The sequence below is a fragment of the Molossus molossus genome, unplaced genomic scaffold (assembly GCF_014108415.1).
Source record: "Molossus molossus isolate mMolMol1 unplaced genomic scaffold, mMolMol1.p scaffold_m16_p_10, whole genome shotgun sequence".
Taxonomy (NCBI): Eukaryota; Metazoa; Chordata; class Mammalia; order Chiroptera; family Molossidae; genus Molossus; species Molossus molossus.
The window spans coordinates 34,946,419-34,965,724 of NW_023425345.1; the positions used below are offsets into that span (position 1 = coordinate 34,946,419).

The following is a 19,306-nucleotide window of genomic DNA, read 5'->3' on the forward strand; positions in this document are numbered from 1 at the left end:
TGTGGTATGTGCCCTTAGCAGGAACCGAACCCGGGACTCTCTGGTCTGCAGGCCGATGCTCAACCACTGAGCCAAACTGGCCAGGCTCACCACAATTTAAGAAAAGAAAAATATGACTCTAAGCTATTGAACAATCTTAGTAGAATATGTGTTCAGATGGTTTTAATTTTGTTTAGGGCTCTGTTGCTGGTTTACTATAATGGTAAAGCATTCGATAAGCCCATCCTTGTCCTTACGTGGTCCTTTTGCAATCAGGGCAGGATTTATGGCAATGCACAGTGCAATTCTGACTGTGTGTTAACGTTTGAGAGGCACACAAAGGCCTAAAACTCCCAATGTTTATCATCCCTTTGAGCTAAGGTCCTTATTCAGGTCAAGTTGTTTCCAGATAGTCATTGCTATATTGATACAGAACATATTTCAAATAATTTCATCTGCTCACAGAAAGTAGATGCATTTTTATGTATTTTGAGAATGAAGGTCAAATCCAAAAGAGAGGTAACATAATAGCACTAAGGGATTTGGCGTGAGGAAGAAGGAGGGGAAGGTCTCCAGAAAGAGGGGAATGCAGGGGAAACCCTCACAGCTCGCTTTCATCTGTGCTTGGGCCAGCCCTTCCTGGTCTCGGGGCACTCATTTCTACCCTGATTGACAACTTTTAAGGAGAAAGGCTAAGGTCAGGAAACAAAGCTCCTATTTCTTTTTTTCTCCCCTCCTTCATTTTTCCTTTCTTTTTCTGCAAAAGCTAGCTGTATAAATACTGCACCTGTCACAGCGACCTCACTGTAGCTCCAACCTCTAAGCAATTGGCCACAGATGCAAAGTGGTGAATGCAGCGTATGGGGAACTGAATATTCCAATAAAATGGGAAACTAAATGTCCTTGTCTGTGAAGTGGGGGTATCAGGCTAGGGGATCGAGGTGATTGCTTTCATTAAAATTCTATATCGGAAAAGCATTTATATGTATGTTAACAACTTTTACTTCTTTTCTCTGATCTCGGAGGAAATGTATAAAGTCTGAATTTGTCACAATTTCCCAGGGGTGACTCTTCGTTCAAATGTCACTGACAGCTTGTGGTTGGGACTTTTTTTTTTTTTTAAACTCCAGTCAGAAACAACTAGAAGCCATCAAACAGCTGCCAGAAGATGCTGTCCCCCAGGAAGCCATCCTCAGGAAGAAGGTCCAAGACGCCAGCCCCGGGCAAGAGGAAGCTGAGGAGCAGGTAGGGCGGCCTTTGACTACATTACATTTAAGGGAAGCCTCCGCAGATGTCCCTAAAAACCATAAAGTAAAAATGGAGAAGGAAGGAGAACAACAACCAAAAAAACCCAGAGAGGAACTGTGCAGTTCGGTCCCGAGACCAGCAGCGAGCGGAGGAAGTAAAGGGGGCGTTGTGAGAGAGGCGGTGTCAACAGTCTGCTGCCAGAGGAGGCGACTCTGCAGAGAGGCAACTTGACATCTCAGAGCTGGTAGGGCTGTAGAAGCAGCCCAGGCGCACGCAGCCCATGCAAACACGGAATTGCAGAAGTTCAGTGAAGGCTTATCACTTCCCTGAGAACAAAAGCACATTTTCAGTTTCCTGTGCATAAGGGCGAGCGCTCACACTGCTTTCTTCCCCGGCCCCACTGTGCAAATCCAGTCTCCACTGTCCGTCTCCAGGTTGAGGACCGAGATGGCACAGCCCGCTCAGCCAGTGAAAAAGCGAGGTCTTTGCTGCATAAATTAGAGGAAGCAATCTCGGAACAACTGAGTCTCCAGACTATAAATACTGAGTTAGTGAACACTTGCCAGGCGCTGGAGCAGAAGACACGAAAATTGAAAAGTGAGTAGCAAATATTTATTCTGTCCCAATTTCGTCCACTCTGAGGTGGGGCAGACGACACCGTTTTTCTCGATGACAGCTGCTATTATGAAAACATTTATGTTCCAGGAGATGGTATTGTGGGCTTTAGAGACCTTTGCCTGGCAGCTAAGTAGCTTGACTTAACCACTGACGTTCCTTTCGGTTGTTAATTACCAGCTAGATTTGTCCATGGCTGTTATTTCTTTAAAAATTAAATAAAACATCTCAATATCTGTAAAAGTAAACAAGGGAAACAAGCCTGTTTGCATGGGATATTTGAGCCTGCAAGTTATTTACATATTCTACCCTGATTTTATTAGCTAGTTTGTACCCATCATATGGTAGAAAAGACTATTCTCTATTTTCTTTTAAGTCATAATTTTAGGATTGGGCAAAATACTTCTGAATTTACTGCATATAAAAATATTAACTGTGCATGAGAATTCTTTTTAAATGTATTCTTTACATATATACATTGCTTTACAAGTTAGAATATTTTTCATTTTTCCGTATTACCTAAAAGTGGGTAAGTGTTCACTAAGGATTTAGGTGAAAAGACAGCTGTCAGGTTGCAGATGTTGGGTTATTTATAAGCTTATTTTATTCTAGAAACATAAAAAAAAATAAAGCTTGTTTATTTGACCACTTATCAAACAATTGCTTTTGTTCAGCCAGCTTCTTGTTCCAGCAGTGTAAATGTTCTTTTTATAGAAAGCTGTTGGCTTGGATAATAAATAACTAAATATAAGCTTAAGGCGAGCTAGAGATGGAACTTTTCAGACATGTGTTTGTTTTGGATTTATATTACTCTTTCTACTGTTGTCTGAGAAAGCTGTTTAAGAGTTGAAAGGAGCTGGCACGTTCTAAAGTGGCAGTGGTTATTCAACATTTTATTATTCTTTTTTTCCAAACCTCATAGAACTTGCTAGCTTTTAATAACTCTAAGCATTGGATTACTTTGTTTCACTCCATCTCACAATGTAAGGAATGCTTTAAACACATAATCTATGTGTTGTTTTAGTATTGGCCAGAGGGCCTTAGAAAAGGTCCCCTTATGATTAGAAGTGTTAATGTTGAGACATGATTAATAACCAAATTTGGTTTATGGTGTGTTTGCTTTGGACACTGTGCTAAGAGGACTACTCTTTTGGTGCAGTTATATTTATCTTTTGATTAAATCAATATTATATCCCTCCATAGTTCTATAAAACTACGAATTTATGTCTCTTCTCAACCCCCCACCCATGATTTCTCTTCTTTTGAGAATCAACTTTCACAATTTTTCCCAAAATGTTCATTCCTGATACTACAAACTTGCTACTGTCTTCCCAGTTTATCCTCAGGAGATAATTGGTCCAAATATTATTAAAATTATTAAAATATTCAACTCAGCAGCCCCGGGTTAAATGCATGTATTTTTTTTTTTTCCTGGCTGAATAAAGTAGAATGGATGCCTCCTTTCTACCCCTACGTGCTCACAGCCAGCCTGGCTTTATGAACTCCTGATCAACTGTACCTTTTGCTACATAAAAAAAGGCAAACATAACAAGATTGTACTCTTACGACCCCTTGCTTCTGAATAATTCTCATAATTCTCTTAAAAATCAACCTTTGCAAGAAGAGGAAAATTTAGGTAGCAGATATCTTTGACATGTTCTATAGAGAAGGCTTTGCAGATAGACTGTGAGCAAATGTCACTGAGGTAGGACAGTCATCACACAAGCAGCCTCACACGTTCTACCGTGACCGTGGCCACCACACGCTGTTTGAGTTCTGAGTCAGACCTTTGAATTCTGAGTCAGAAAATAAAAATATTGAAATCCATTCAGTTCTTCTGAAACTTTTGGTTAGCTTTATAAATTCATTAAGGATTTAAGCTCATTGCTTTCTGCTACGTCTAAGAAAGGCTAATTGTGTATGGGGGGGTGGGTGCAGTTGTTTTGTTCAAATGTTCAGGTCAGTGACAGTGGTCACAAACAGGAACAAGGAAGTTGTTTATGACATTTGATTAGAAACTCAGAACTTAATGCTGAATGAATAACATTGTTCACGTTTTCAGTTGCCACCAGAACTGGACTTATTTATGACATAATTGGCATATGTGCTTGCCTCCACAAAATGTGCCATTAGAACTGCTAAAGTTCTTGAATGGTTACTTATATTTTTCTTCCTTCTACTTTTTATCTTCGTATGTATCTAAGTATCTTGTTAACAAAGGCAATACTGGATATATCAATTGATGTTTACTTTAAAAAGGGAACAAAATCTTCTTAGCTCTATGGTGTACATTCAACATATTAGGGTGACTCTAATATACATGAAATATACACTAATTGATCTAATCCAAATTATAAAACTTTTAGCATTCATCTTTTTTTGTTTTGTTTCTTTGGCCTAGCTGACATGAAATTATCACTGAGTCACTCATTTAATAGACAGTGAGGAAATTATCTTTAGAAACCATAACTGTATCCTTGGGGAGAGAACCTGAGAAGGTTCTGTTTATCATAACTGCTTGTTTAAACATAGCGTGTATGTGTGAACTTGATAGTTTGAAGAAAGCGTTCATCTAGATGATCTCACTGGAAACTCTTCTAGCATGCTATTTTTAGCATGCAGGTCATAAGATATGGGGCAGACAACAGCCTTACAGCTTTGAGGATAGATGCAAGGCGAGAGGCACATGTCCTCAACAGTCAACACACAAGAGGGAAATGAGACAAGGAAGGGGGACTCAGTTGATTGAGACACTTTAAGATAAGTGCTGAAGTGAGGCCGGAGAGAAAACCAACGTCAACAGATCTGATGGGATGGGGGCCTAAATTTTCCCAAAGGAAGGATGTAGGTGTGGGCAAAATCATCTAAAAGGCAGTATAGCTTAATGATTAAGGGCATGGGATTTGAGGTTAAACCTATATTCTGATTCTAAGTCTGCAAAAGAGAAACCAGATTGAGTTGGGCAAATCACTTTACCTCTCTGAGCCTCAGTATCCTCTTCCAGAAAATGCAGTAGTTATTAATTTATAAATAACAGAAATGCAAAACAGTAACTAGTGCTTGGCCATACTTGGTACAGTCTACTCTAAGGCATGTTTCGGTCACACGAATGGCCTCATTCATGATTGGCTAATGGGTAATGACATGTTAATTCGTTATGGAAGTTGTGTAGTTTTATTCATGATTTTCCTCGGAATAGAAAGGAACATATTCCTGGTTGGAAGGCATAGAACTATAACCGTCGCTGGCTGTTGACAGGTAGCAGGAGCCCTTTCAGCTGTGTTTTAAGAAAATGAAAAACAAGTGTCTGCACCTGGGCCTTGCTCCCCAGAGAAGCTGTGCCCCAGCCTTGCAAGGCTCTGGCTCCTGGCAGACTGTACTACCTCTTGCGTTCACTTTAGCGGTGTCGCTGCCTCAGAGTGTCACTGCCATCTGCATTTCTTAGCACCCACCAGCACTGTGCCATTTCAGGTGTCAACAGTATCGAGTGCCTGTGGGGCAGCCTTTAGCCGTCTTAACATGCATGTCTCAGTGATCCAAGTTACCTGCCTAGGTCCGAATTATTTAATAACTGTGTTTGTTAATGCTCTGGTTTCTACCTAATTCTAGTGAACCTCACAAACCCTGTTATTTTTGTTCTTGTTATAGCTTTTAAATTATTTTGTATTGGTGAATAATTAACATACCATAAAAAGTTCAGATCTTAACTATACTGTTCAACCAGTTTGACAGAAGGCATACAGAGACATAGAACTTCTGTAACCCCAGGAAGTTCCCCATGCTCTTTCCCAGTCACTCCCCCTTCTCACCTCCACCTCCACCTCCACAAGGAGCAACTACCAATCTGATCTCTATCACTGATGGGTTAGTTTAACCTATTCTAGCATTGAGTTATACGGGATGTACTTTGTATGTGTCTGTCCTCTTTCCCTCAGTGTAGTATTTATCTGTGTTGTATTTATCTGTGTAGTATTTATCAGTGTAGTATTTATTTGTGTAGTATTTATCAGTGGCAAACCCTTTTCGTGGTTGCGTTGTATTTCTTTGAACATTCCATAATTTGGTTATCTTTTTTCCTATTGGACATCTAAATCATATTCAGTTTGAGGCTGCTATAGAGAAAGCTGCTATGAATGTCCATGTATGGGTCTTTGTGTGGACATATGTTTTTATTTGACCTAGTATAAATATCTAGGAGCAGAGTTGCTGGGTCATAGTGTAGTTGTAACTCTAACTTTTTAAGAAACTACCAAGCAGTTTTCTGTAATGTTTGTAGCATTTCACGTGCCCACCAGCAACGTGTGGGAGTTCCAGGTGCTCCGCAGCTCCATTTGGTGGTGTCAATCAAAAGAGTGACATTTTCACCACTCTTCTGAGGATCTGATTGTGATTTTTATTTGTTATGCTGATTGGCTATATCTTCCTTATGAAGTATCTAAGTCTGTTGCCCGTTTTCAAATGAGGACATTTGTCCTTTTGTTATTATGTTGCAGGATTTTTTACATAATTTGTATACAAGTCCTTTGAGAGATATATGTCTTATGAATTATTTTCTTCTAGTCTGTGGTTTTCAATGAACCCTGATATTTTTTAATGCATAATTCTATAGAAAAGTAGGTAACACATATTGTGTTATAAAAGTCCATACTCCCTAAAAAGCAACCATCATGGAGAGCTAAAATTATTTCAGCTCTGATATTATGGTTTTGATTTTCATCAGTCAATTTATTGTGGGGATTTGCCTGAAAGCCTTATTGTACAGTCATGTAGAAAACAGTTTTATCTGAGCTAGTTTCAAAGGCAGTGTATCCAAGACACCTGGTCCCATCCCACATCACAGATGGCAACAGCAGGGGATACATTGGCCATTTTTTTTTTTTTTTTTGCTTCCACATGAAACCTAAATGTCTTAGAGACAATGCAGGTCCAGCTCCAAACACATAAAGAAGAATGCAAAGGTGAATGCAAATTAAGGTCACAAGCCAGCTTGTTTTGCCTTATGAAACATATGCAAATAGTTGCTACACGTTGCACAAAACATCTGTTGAAACAAGGTTTACAGTTTGAATGTTTTGAGGTGGACTATTTCTAAAACCCAAGATTGCCTCATAGAAAAGCAGATGGGCAATTTAGACAGTCTTATACTCACTTGTTATTTCTTCTGAAACACATGCTTAATTTGGAAATTCAAAGACGGTGTTTTGGAGATATACAACCTTCAGAAACATGTTTCTGGCCACTTTTGAAAGCTTTGGTTGCTGTTGCTTAGATGTAGGTCAGGAGGAGGACAGGACCTCATTTCTTCATGCAGTTAATGCAGAGAATTTTAAAGAACTGAATCTTTAGATAGAGTTCTAAGTATTAACAATTTTTAATGTAAATTCCTTTGATATGTTAGAAATAGTTAAAATATATACTTCCCTCTTAGTGGGGCTAGTAACACTATCTCAAGCTTAGTTGAGAAATGACTAATTTTTAAAAATATTCTTACAAAATAGAATTTTACATGGGTAACTTTCCACACAAGTAAAGCTTTTTAAGCCTTTTTTCCCGGGGTGGGGGGGTGGGGGAATTAGATTATATATTTATTTTTACATATACTAGCATTGTTTTCCATGGCTCAGAATTTTTTTAGGCTATTGAGGTATCAAACTTGTTATATTTAATTTAAGAAGGACCAGATTTCTATGTGTTTTGGACACCAGCGTACCTGCTGTTAATTTTTCTTGGCTGTTAGTGATTTACAAAAAAAAAAAAAAAAGTGGCAACTATTAATATGCTTCCATCTAGCAAAGCTTCCTACCCTCATTTTTGTTTTTAATCATCTGTGGGCTGAGAAAACAGTCAGCTTGCGAGAATTATGTATAAATTCAGAGCCCACTTTCTGAGTGGAAGTGTGAGGCTTTTCCACATGAAGAAAGGGCATGGATAGCAACATCTATTTGGGTTGTTCAAAAGCTTTAGGCCTGCTTTTCGGATCTTGGCTCTATTTCCAAAGAGTATGGGTTGTCAAATAAGTAATATGTTACTATGTAGTTCAGAGTTAAATAGGTGCCCCCCCCCCCCCATTTCCATTATTCCAGAGACGAGAATCTGGAAGTTATGGGAAGCAGACTGTAAAGTAGAAAGGCACATATTTTTAATCTCACCAAAGAGTATAGTGAATCAAGAACTATCCTGTGAGTCTGATCTGAGCGCCACGAATAACCAGTTGTCATTTAAGTCCGCTTGGCATCCTGCTGTCATGATCTCAGACCTGCTTGTGGAAGCCTGGGACTCCAGGCCTCGGCTTCTTGGACTTCTTCCTTGCAGCTCAAGCACAGGCTTATTGGAGAGAGGATTTCCACATTGGTAGGGTTGGACTGAATGACCTCTAAGGTGTATTCCCATTTTAAGATTGAATAATTCTGAGACTCACTTCTAGAAGACAATGCACTTGCATCTCTCAAGGTCAAGGTTAAATAACCAAGGGCGGCGTGGTTTTGCTGCCCGGGCCTGCTCTGTTCTCCTGCTGCTTTGTTGTCACACGTCAGGAGTTGAGAATGCCAGTTTCAGAAGTCATTGTTTTCTCTCTCCTTTCCCCCCAATTTAAAGCTGTTAAAAGTTTAGGAAATGAATTAAGGGAAAAGGACTTGTAATATTAAGCTGGTTATAAATTCTCTTTACAGCAACAATCAAGTCACTAAGAAAGAAGTTAATTAAAGGACGACTCCACGGCCTGCTAGTTCAGGTGGGAAAATAAACCTCTGTGACATGTGTTTAGTGTGGGGATGATGTTCTAACTGTGTAAGGTTTTGGAACTCATTTATAATGAATAATAATTTTAATAATAAAATTAAATAACCAACTTAAGAGAAAATGCCCTGGTGGATTTTGTTCTCTCTCTTTTTTAAACCCTCACCTGAGGATATGCTTATTGATATTGATTTTCAGAGAGAGGGAAGGGGGTGGGGAAGAAAGAGAGAGAGAGACGTGAAGAACTTCGATAGGTTGCCTCTGTACCTGCCCTGATGGGGGATCAAACCCACAACATAAGCACATGCCCTGACCAGGAATTGAACCCTCAACCTTTTGGTATACGGGGCGATGTTCCAACCAATTGAGACACACCAGCCAGGGCTGGATTTTGTTCTCTTATGCACTGAAAATAGCAAAACAAGAGGGAAGAGCTCGCATTAATAAATGGCTTGTTGGAGACATTATATCTTTAAGAGAGGAAGTATTATCTGGCGAACTGAGGTGTCCCCTTCCCCACTGGGTGCTGCTGAGGGTGGAGTTCTTACGATACTTCAAGAAAGAGAATTTTCTGAAACTTGCATGGGAGAATGAGTGATTTGTATGTCCATGGAATTACATCCCTGGGTTTCCAAAGTTCCATTTCTTAGTCCAGTCATAGAAGAAGTGTAGCTTGGGTTTCAGAAAAGCTAGAAGCAGAGCCAGTGTCCTGAGTTTCCATTTCATGGTGGAGCCGGGTCCAGTCCAGCATCAGGGCTACAGACCATTGGTCCATTGTGTGTGGGTCCACATGGCCGTGGGCCACACAGGAGACTACCAGGAAGCCAAGCGTGAACCGTGAGCCAAGTATGTCAGAAGGAACCAAGAGAGTGAACTCCTTTGTTCAGGGGATTAAATATTCCAAATTTTGCTCACTTGCAGTGGCCATGCCCATTCTGGCCAATCACCTCTCTCCCTAGGAGTGATTGACAAGCAAGCACCTTCCCTATGTCACCCCAACTTAACTGGGCAATTGTCTTTCCTTTGTTGGACCCCTGGGGAGTGTAAAGTTGTAGCTTCCTGGTGAAACTGCCCAAATAACATGCCTATAATATCTGGTTTCCCCTTTTACTCCTCTCCTGTTGTTAATCACTAGCTAATTACAATGGTATCAGAAGCATTTCATAATTTACTGTACCCATTGGAAAAGGGCCAGTTTTCAGTCTCGGGCACCTCCTTTTCTGATGCTCTTATATGTGTACTTTTGAATGGGCTTTGGTGGTTATTGCCTCTTTTTTCTCCTATTTGAATTAACCTTTCGACTCCTGTCTGGATATCTCCAGATGTCCATGGGAGAGTTTAATGTATTTCTTTTCCTTATGCTACTTGGTGAATTTTTTCTTTTTGTTCATAAACGAAGAACATAAGGAACAGCATGGTTGGCACTGGAGGGGGAAGAGAGAAGGGTGATATTCACAAGTATCTGTTCCAAGGACATGATGCAGGCACATCTGGTTAAGCAGGAAAAAAAATTGCTCATGTGGCAGATTAAGCTAGGGAGAGTTCCTAAAAAGCCCCCTGCAGTAAACTGAACTGGAAAAACTTCCATATCTAAATATGCTTTAATCATTTGAAGAACATCGGTAAAATTTTGTTATAATATAACTGTGAGAGACATGTAGCCACCTCTTGTACTAAGGCCACAATTTATTTGCTATAAAATTTTCACAGGCAACATTTTTACTACTCCGAGTTATATCTCCAACAAGATTCTTTGGCCTCTGCCTAAAGATTTCAATGACCGTTCAGCTTCCCGTTCCTGGTCTTTGGATTTTATTCCTCTAGTAATGGGGACAATGGCAATGAGAGGTTAATAATTGCAAATGTGTTCTCTTAAAGTAGATCACAAGATAAAGGACTGGTGGTTTTTACCCTCCTCAGGTAGCATCATTTCTTCTCTTAAGTCTATATGTTTTGTATCTTTGATTCTTTCATCATTCTGTCTTTGACTATGCTCCAAATTTTTCTCATGACAGAGCTGTTTAGATGAGAAATTTCCTAGTTATGATCCCTCGTCCTGCACAGATACGGTTCAACAACATCTTCAAGAACAACTGGTAAGTTTAGCTTTTTGAAACGTGTAAATGCCATTGTGAATCAACTACTATGCCAAAGTAGAAAGTTAAGTCCAGTATGTACTGGTAGTCTTAGAACTCTACACTGATTTTCTTTGAGAAATTATCACATGAAGCAAGCAAGTGGATACCTATTTATTTTCTCTATCATACCCATGAACACAATCCTGGTAGATCCTAAGAGATGATAATATGTAAACATTTTTGTTGCAGTATTGTGAAGAATTATTATGTAACTAAGCTGGCCCTTTACCCATACCTCTTTCCTCAAAGCCTTTGTTTATATGAAAAGTGTTGATTACTGTGAATTAATGATATTATCATTCTGTTAAATTATTAAACTGTGATTTTTAATAAAAATTATACTTGATCAAAGGCATGAAAGCTTTGTTACTTGGCATCATTTATTTTCTTCCCGACTTCTATTGCAGTGATATTTTTTCTACCTTTGGAGATGAAAAGAAGAGATTATAAAATATGTTATGTTACACTCCTTTAAACAGTTAATACTACTTGACTTTCTTTTCAGAAACAGTGTTGCCATAAACGATATAGTGATCAAGAAGCAAGAATACATAAGACACCCCTGATCTTCAAACATACATGCTGGTACACACCTCTGCTGGGTAAGCTTGGCTAGCCCTTCTCCTACACCTTATCAGACATAGGTGGGGTGGGGTTCTTTTTGACAGGGAAAATAATTAATCACAATTATATTTTTATAGAAAGAGTTGTTGAATACTTGGCTATTTATCCTTGAATTCGGTCAACTTACGTTTGAGCACCCCTCTGTACAAGGCACTGTATTATCTATAATAGAGAATGAGTCCTAAAATAGCTCACAGATCATTGATGAGAGGAGACCTGGGCTCGGAGAAGGCCCCATCGAAGACATGGGAGCTGAACCTGGCCTTGAAAGATGATGAATCACATTTGGAAAAAGTAAAACTCATGGAAGAACTATTGCAACTGGGGACAATGAAATGAGGAGGAAAATAACCAAACCCAGAACAGTGCAAAAGCCCTAGTGTTTGAAGAACAGTCAAAGCTGGACAAGTCACTTTGGAAAAAGAGGGGTTGTGTTGGGACACAATAGAACCTAAGCGTGGAGCGGGTTGTGGGTCAGACCGTGGACGACAACTCGATGCCAGGCTAGAGAAGATGAGCTTTACTTTGGATATACTCAAAGCAGTGACATGTCTCATCACAACCCGGATGTGTTTAAAAGCAAAAGTTAAGTGGCTGGTTCGGAAATGAGAAAAGAATTGGTATGATTATAAAAATAAATTTAACAAGGCATGAAAAGGAAGTGTGGTTTGTGGACCATTTCACCTACAGAAGAGAAGCTACTGCCGCCACCAATGGAGAGGCCGTTTCGTGTCTGACAGGGACTGGTGCCCTGTGGCGATGATGTTACTCACACTAACTCAGTGGAAACAGCGACACAACAGCTGTGACAGCACTGCTATGGGCCAGGCACAGGTCTCTGCTCTTCACGTGCTTGTTAACTCAATCCTCACCACATTCCTAAGGGGTCGAGGTTACCTTAATGCCCATTTTAAAGACAAGGAACATGAGTCAGTAATTAGTCTCAGCTTATATGTCTCTTGCATATGAGTAAACTGAAGCTCAGAGTGGTTTAGTTGTTTATCCAAGATCACACAACTGGTATGTGACCGAGCCAGAATTTGAACTAAAAATCTATGATAGACTCCAAAGCCTTGGTTTTGTTTTTCCTGCTTCTTAGAGTCATTAAAGCAAGCAAACAAACAAACAAACAAAATGGCCTGTTACTCTGACAGGTTCCCATCACAATGTCTGTTTTCAGGGATGGTAAATGGCCAGAGAGTAAACATTTTAGTTCTCACGGGCCATAAGGTTTCTGCAGCAACTACTCAACCTTGCTGTTGTAGCACACAAGCAGCTGCGGACAACACGAAGAATGGGTGTGGCCGTGTTTCAATAAAGCTTTATTTACAAAAACAGACAGCTGGCTGGATTTTGCCCTCTGGCTACAGATTGTTGACCCCTTTGGTTGCTTAGTAGACAAGGGTTTTCTGTCCCCACCCTACCCCTTTCCCCCTGCTTTAAAAAAGAAAGCAAAACCATTTGGCATTTCCATTCATAACCAGGCATCAAGGGGTGGGGGATTATGTTAAAATGTTAATAGAATTGATTTGACTTCTGCTTTTTCAGACATGGTTCAATCTCTTGAGAGAGAAAGAAAATAGGCATATTCATTTAAACAAAAATAAATTTTTTTTTATTCTTTTCTGTTTATCTACAGATGCCTTGCATCTGGATAGTCTTTCACTGATTCCAAAGCTGTCATTGGCACCTTTGTCATGTATAGCTAACCAAGTCCATGCTTCCGGCGGAAGGCCCGAAGATGGGAAAATAGAGGATGGTGCTTTGGATGTGACTAGAATACACAAGTAAGTTCAAAGAGCAAAATATACCAAATAGGTAGGTACCCGCCTCTTCCTGGGTGGCCTGTTCCTATTGCCGAAACTTCTGATCAGTTCGATTTTCATATCCTGAGATCATAACTTCTTTATTGTGGGACTTTGATTGTATAAATTCTCCAACTTTTTGAACTTTGACAGTTTTTTTTTTTTTATTATCAATTTTGTTACAGATGTTTCTCCCCCCCCCCCCTTTATTCCCGTCCCCAGCTTTGTTGTCCATGTCCATTGTTCATGTATACATGCATATAATTTCTGTGGTTTATCTCTCCCCACTACTCCCTCTTCTGGGGATTGTCAGTCTGTACCCCACTTCCACATCTCTGGGACTACCCCATTCCTCAGACTGTTATGTTCCTCATATTCCACAAATAAGTGAGATCATATGATACTTGTCTTTCTCTGTTTGGCTTGTTTCACTTAGGATGATACTTTCCAGGTCCCTCCATGTAGTCTCAAAGGATAAGAGATCTTTCTTTCTTACAGCTGCGTAGTACTCCATTGTGAACTTTGACAGTTTTAAAATAAAAATGTCTCTTGAGTTTTCTTGAAGTGCGGTTTTCCTGCTTTTTTGAATTTCATAGTATCCATTTGGAAATGTTTGAGAGACAAATTAGGCTGCCTAACATGTTTCCCAGTTTTTAAAAATATACTATATATTGCTAAGTTAACTGATTCAGATCGGTTTTGACCATATATTGATTCCTTCCCACTCAGGGTTCTCGAGCCTCTGGGAGCCCACCCCGTCCTCCCCCCCCCCCTCCCCTGAAGCTCACCTGCACTCCCCTTTCTCGGCAAACAGACTCATGTTCCCTAAGAAAAGCTCAGAAATGTCAGAGGAGTTTATGAACACGGTCCACCTGTATGACATTCCGGTTCTGTATGAGTGTGAGGAAGCAAGACTTTGAATTGCAAATTCTTCATTTTCCTTTTGGCTAGATTCTCTGTGGTTTGTAGCCTCTCTCTAACCACAGTTACAGCCCTCCTTCATTATGCCTTATTTAATCCGTGAACCCACAGAACTTAATTAGGAATTTGGTAAAATGGGCAGGGGAGGGGAACCATATTATAGTTTGGTATCTGCTGAAATTTGCAATTTTCCCACATGTAGTACGGAACTGTACCTTCTATTGCCAGGTTCCCAGGCCCTGCAATTGGCCCCCCTGCAGGAACAGAGCTTCCCGGTTGCATCGGGTTGAATGATGACCTAAGTATGGAAGTGAGTATTGGACGATGTTTTAACTTCATTTTTAGGACTACCATATCCTGGTCCTTTTCTATAGCTATTCTTTTTTTGTGTGTGTAAATACTGGTGACTCAAGTTATATGAGTATCTCCATCTGTGTGTGGGGCATGTGCTCCTAGTCCCCACGTTGTTCAAGGATCAAGTGTACTATGGATACTCTTTTTTTTGTTGTTCAGATAGAGTGGGAGGGAGAGAGAGAGAGAGAGAGAGAGAAACATCGACGTGAAAGGGACACATCGAGTGGTTGCCACCCGCACGACCCAACCAGGGCCGGGGACAAACTGCAACCGAGGTACGTGCCCTTAGCGGGAACCGAACCCGGGTCTCTCTGGACCGCAGGCCGACGCTCTAACCGCTGAGCCAAACCGGCCAGGGCCTATGGATACTCTTGTAGCAAGTATGAGTCGTACCACAAAACTCAAATGCATAAGAAATGGTCAACCTTGGATGGCAGGAAATTAAATTTCAGTCATTTGGGGTTTTTCTGCGCTCTCTGTAGTATAAACTCAAGAATATGTAATCCAAGGAAGATTTGATGAAGTGGGCTGAACTTTGTGTTCGTGAGGCAGGCCGGTTTGCGACTTAAATTTGCTAATGACCGTAAGAAGTCTCAGATCCCATTGACTGGCTCTCTAAGAGCTGAGCTCAAGGCTAGGTTTCTGAGGTGCTGGTAACTTGTGAAATGTCATCAAATAGGGCAATTCCCAGAGAATATCATATTTGCTGCAGTGAAGTCCTAATGGTGCTTCTCCACCCCAGAGGAAAACAGCACTGAAGCACCGAGGTCACTTAGGCAAACACCTCAGCTCGTGAGGATGTATCTTGAGCTCATTCCTTGGTCTACAGTCTGAGCCTGAGCCTCAGGGGCTTCTCGGTGGAATGGAGCAGACAGTTCCGTTTCAGGATCTGATAATCCATCATTCTTTCTTTTTATATACCCAACAATTCATCAATTTAAATTATTCAATTAAATACTTTTAAATATATTCACAGCGTTGTGTAACCATCACCACAATCAATTTTAAAATATTGACTATCCCCAAAAGAAACCTTATACCCAGTCTATCTCTATTCCTCCCACTCCCAACCCCCCAACCCCTATCCTTAGGCAACCTCTCATCTACTTTGTCTCTCTAGATTTGCCTGTTCTGGAGATCTCATTTTAAAGGAATCATGCAATGTGACCTTTGTGCCTGGCTTCCTTCATTTAGCATAATGTTTTCATGGTTCATCTATAAGTATTTTGTTATTTTTCTTTAATTGAATAATAGTTCATTGTATGGATAGAGCACTTTTTGTTACTCATTCATCAGTTGATGGACATTTGGATTGTTTCTACTGTTTTGGCTATTGTGAATAATGCTGCTATGAACATTAGTGTATATGTTTTTGTGTAAACATGTTTTCAGTTGTTTAGGAGTATATATCAGGGAGTGGAATTGCTGCATCATATGATAACTCTGTTTAACATTTTGAGGAACTGCAAAACGTGGCTACACCATTTTACATTCCCAACAGTAACGTATAAGGATTCTAATTTTCTCCACATCCTTGTCAACACTTGTCTGTGTTTCTTTTTATTATAGCCATCTTAGTGGGTGTGAAGTGGTATCTCATTGTGGTTTTTATAGCCATTTCTCTAATGACAAGTGACGTTGATCATCTTTTTATGTACTTTTTGGGCATCTGTGTGCTTCTTTAGAGATATGGCTACCCAGATCTTTTGCTCATTTAAAAAAGGGGGTTATTTTTCTTTTTACTACTAAGTTATCTAAGTTGTTCTCATTCTTCCCTTTTAAGTGTATGTATCTGACATTATTCTTTTCCTTAGTACTGTCCTATTGAGTAGCTAAAAAAAGGAAAGAAAAAGGAAACGAATCTACTTTGCTATTACTTAGCAGTCCCTGTAAAGTTTTAATAAAGGAAGTTGAACTTGAAAGCTTACGAGATATTTGGGAAGCTTACAGGATGTTTGTTTATTAGTAATTTCTCCTTCATCTGGTACTGGTTTCACCAAGGAGGAGGAAGAAACAAACATCAGTTGTGTACCAGGTACTTTGTAGGAAGCATCTCCAGGTGCCATGTTTTTGATCCTCTGCCCAGTGCTGATGGTAGGTATTCTTCACTTTTACAGATGACACAGTGAAGTTCAGAGAGGTTAAATAACTTATCTGAGATTATTCTACTAGTAAATTGAAAACATGGGATTCAAATTCAAGTTTGTCTAGTTTCAAAGGATAAGGCTTTCTCACTGCCCCTCTTAGAATGCCGAATTTAGGCATTATAATTACCCAGAGTAACCTTGAAAGTAGTTTTCTTGGTTAAGAAATATTCTGGTTTATGTATCTAAAAGGCCTCCTAATCCACTCTCATTAGAATATGTGACTGAGTTGTTTTGTCTATGATATCAACACCCATTAAGAAATAGACGCTAACAGAGATCATAATAGAAACTGGTGCAAATGCTCCTGGGGGACCCTTGCTAGTTTGGCTCAGCAGTTAGTGCATTGGCCCATGGACCAAAGGGTCTTGGGTTTAATTCCTGGTCAAGGGCACATACCTGGGTTGCAAGTTAGATCCCCAGCCCCCACTGGGCTCTTGCAGGAGGCGACCAATCGAGGTAACCAATTGATGTGTCTCTTTCACATTGATGTTATTCTCTCTCTCTCCTCACCCACCCCTCCCTCCACTCTGCCTAAAAAAAATCAATGAAAAAATATCCTCACATGAGGATTAACAACAACAACAAAAATGTTCCTGGTGGTGGGGGGGGTATAGCTTCCCTGAAGGTTTTCATGTTGTCTTCTGGGACATTTCTTCTACAGTCCCAGGGACTAGGCTGCACCTTGTGGCTTTTGTCACCAGGTCTCACCATTCCTTTTCCAGGTTTCTGACCCACGCAGCTGCTCACTGCACATTTCACTTCCTCACGCCTGTCCCTTGAATAAATCCCCACCTCTCACCCCTGCATGTCCCCACGCCCATCTCTTAAATAGCAAGCGCTCCTTAGAAAATGCTTGTCTAAGCATTCTCATTAAGAAGTATAAGAAATTAGAATCAAATCGATAAAAATGATAAAAGTCATAATCTGTGTTCATCTCACTGACCCATAAATCATGGTGTTTTCGTAACTCTTTAGCTGCAAACTATAGAATTTTTGTTATTCTTGAGAGCCTTCCTAACAAAAAATTCAACCTGGTTTTGAGCCCCTCTCTTATCTGGTCGCAACCTACCGTTCCATCCCGTCCTCATCATTGCCTTATGTTTGTCCCTACATGTCAGGCAAACCAGGCCGTGGGCATTGTCAGAATATATCACACACACCTGTTTATGCTCTTTACCCAGAAACACTGACCATGTCTCCATTTCTCAAATTCTATTTGACTGTCAAGAAGGCCCATTTCATAAACCAATGGTATCACAAATCCTCCCTTGTGGTAGCAAGAAATCTTCACAGCCAAGCACCTCTAGTCCTTCTTGCGGGGGAAATCATAATGCATTAGAAGTTAAGAGACCAGGTTTTTCCCTGGTTCTGTTTCTGTGTAACTATGAAAAAGCCATGTCTTTCAGGCCTCAGTTTCCTCATTTCCCAACTGTCCCACTCAGGAAAATATAAGTTCTTTTAGACCCCAGGAACTCTTTGTTCTCTCCTCATTGTCACCTATATTCCGGTAATTTTTTGTTTTCCTGTATTTATTCCTGTTGTAGGTCGTCAGCTTGGTGGAGAGTGCCCTTGTTGGGCCATTAAACCATGTGCATCTTAGCTCCCTGCATGAATTTGGTGGGCAGTAGCTTCCCCATTAATAGTTGTTGAATGCCCATTTACTTACATATTTTTATACTCCCTTTAGGGTCCACTGAAGGCATTGAAAGTGAACACTCAATGAATTTGTTGAATTGATAACCTTGCTCTATTGATGGCTGACGCCTATCTTTGCACTTGTGTCCCTGAGACCTTGAGGTTTATTTTTCATTGCTCTCCAATATTCAAAGAGGAAGCTGTATTTTAGCCTCTTATGCAGGAAGCAGAGTGTGAGATAAAAGTGAACATCAGTCTTCATAAGAGGATCTTTGGGTGAGCAAAGGACTCTAACAAGATTAATATCTCAAAAAGAGTGTCCCATCATTTGGGGCCCAGTTTGGGACATTCTTGGGGAGAATAGAGGAACTTTACTGACACAGGAAAATTAACTTATTTTGGATATTTTAGTGTAAGAGGAAATAAGGAAGTTAATTATTTCCAGTCCTTCTCTTTTAGATATTCAACCTGAAATATTTATGGAAGAAAGGTTTGTGATATCTGGTATTTGCTTCAAAACAATGCAGGGGGTGGGTTTGGTGGGTGACAGAATGGGCGAAACAAGATCGGGCATAGGTTGAATATTGTTGAATCTAAATAATTACACACAAAGGTTAATCTATTCTGTCTACTTTGTATTTATTTGAGATTTTTTTTTCCCCAGTAAGGACTTAAAATTTTTAGCCACTTAGCAAAAGCTTTGGAATCAAGCAGGTCTGGATTTAAGACTGGCTCTGCTGCATTTCAGCTGTGCAAACCGGGGCAAGCGGCGTAACCTCTCGCAGTCCGGGTGTATCCCCTGTGAAACAGAGCTATTACTGTGCAGGGTTCTTTTGAAAATTCAAATAGACACATACACTGATACATATATTACATATGTACATACACACATACATATCTGCGATGACTAAGTTCTGGCCTAGCCAATTCATGAAAACAAACCAGATAGGTCATATTTAGAGGAAAGAGAACTCTCCATGCTGTTCTCCCCTTGCTGATGAAGAGGAAGCCTTTTTTGTTTCACTGGGTCCCTTCTCAACATTTTCAAGAATCTCTAGGAGTGTATACCAATGTCTTTCAGGCCTCACCAACTAGTGGGCCCCAG

The 19,306-nt window shown here is 40.2% G+C and overlaps 2 protein-coding genes across 2 annotated transcripts in view; both read left to right on the forward strand.

Annotated features, from left to right (window-relative positions):
• LOC118623386 (inositol 1,4,5-triphosphate receptor associated 2) overlaps positions 1–14,064 on the forward strand; it is a 56,055-nt gene extending 41,991 nt beyond the window's left edge. Inside the window, exons 17-23 of the mRNA XM_036250881.1 lie at positions 1,110–1,224; positions 1,662–1,824; positions 8,511–8,572; positions 10,593–10,673; positions 11,221–11,317; positions 12,979–13,126; positions 13,959–14,064. Of these exons, the coding sequence (XP_036106774.1) occupies positions 1,110–1,224; positions 1,662–1,824; positions 8,511–8,572; positions 10,593–10,673; positions 11,221–11,317; positions 12,979–13,126; positions 13,959–14,064 (772 nt within the window). The remainder of the gene's footprint in view (positions 1–1,109; positions 1,225–1,661; positions 1,825–8,510; positions 8,573–10,592; positions 10,674–11,220; positions 11,318–12,978; positions 13,127–13,958) is intronic.
• IRAG2 (inositol 1,4,5-triphosphate receptor associated 2) overlaps positions 10,593–19,306 on the forward strand; it is a 35,351-nt gene continuing 26,637 nt past the window's right edge. Inside the window, exons 1-4 of the mRNA XM_036250747.1 lie at positions 10,593–10,673; positions 11,221–11,317; positions 12,979–13,126; positions 14,294–14,375. Coding sequence (XP_036106640.1) covers positions 14,370–14,375 — 6 coding nt within the window. The 5' untranslated portion in view covers positions 10,593–10,673; positions 11,221–11,317; positions 12,979–13,126; positions 14,294–14,369. The remainder of the gene's footprint in view (positions 10,674–11,220; positions 11,318–12,978; positions 13,127–14,293; positions 14,376–19,306) is intronic.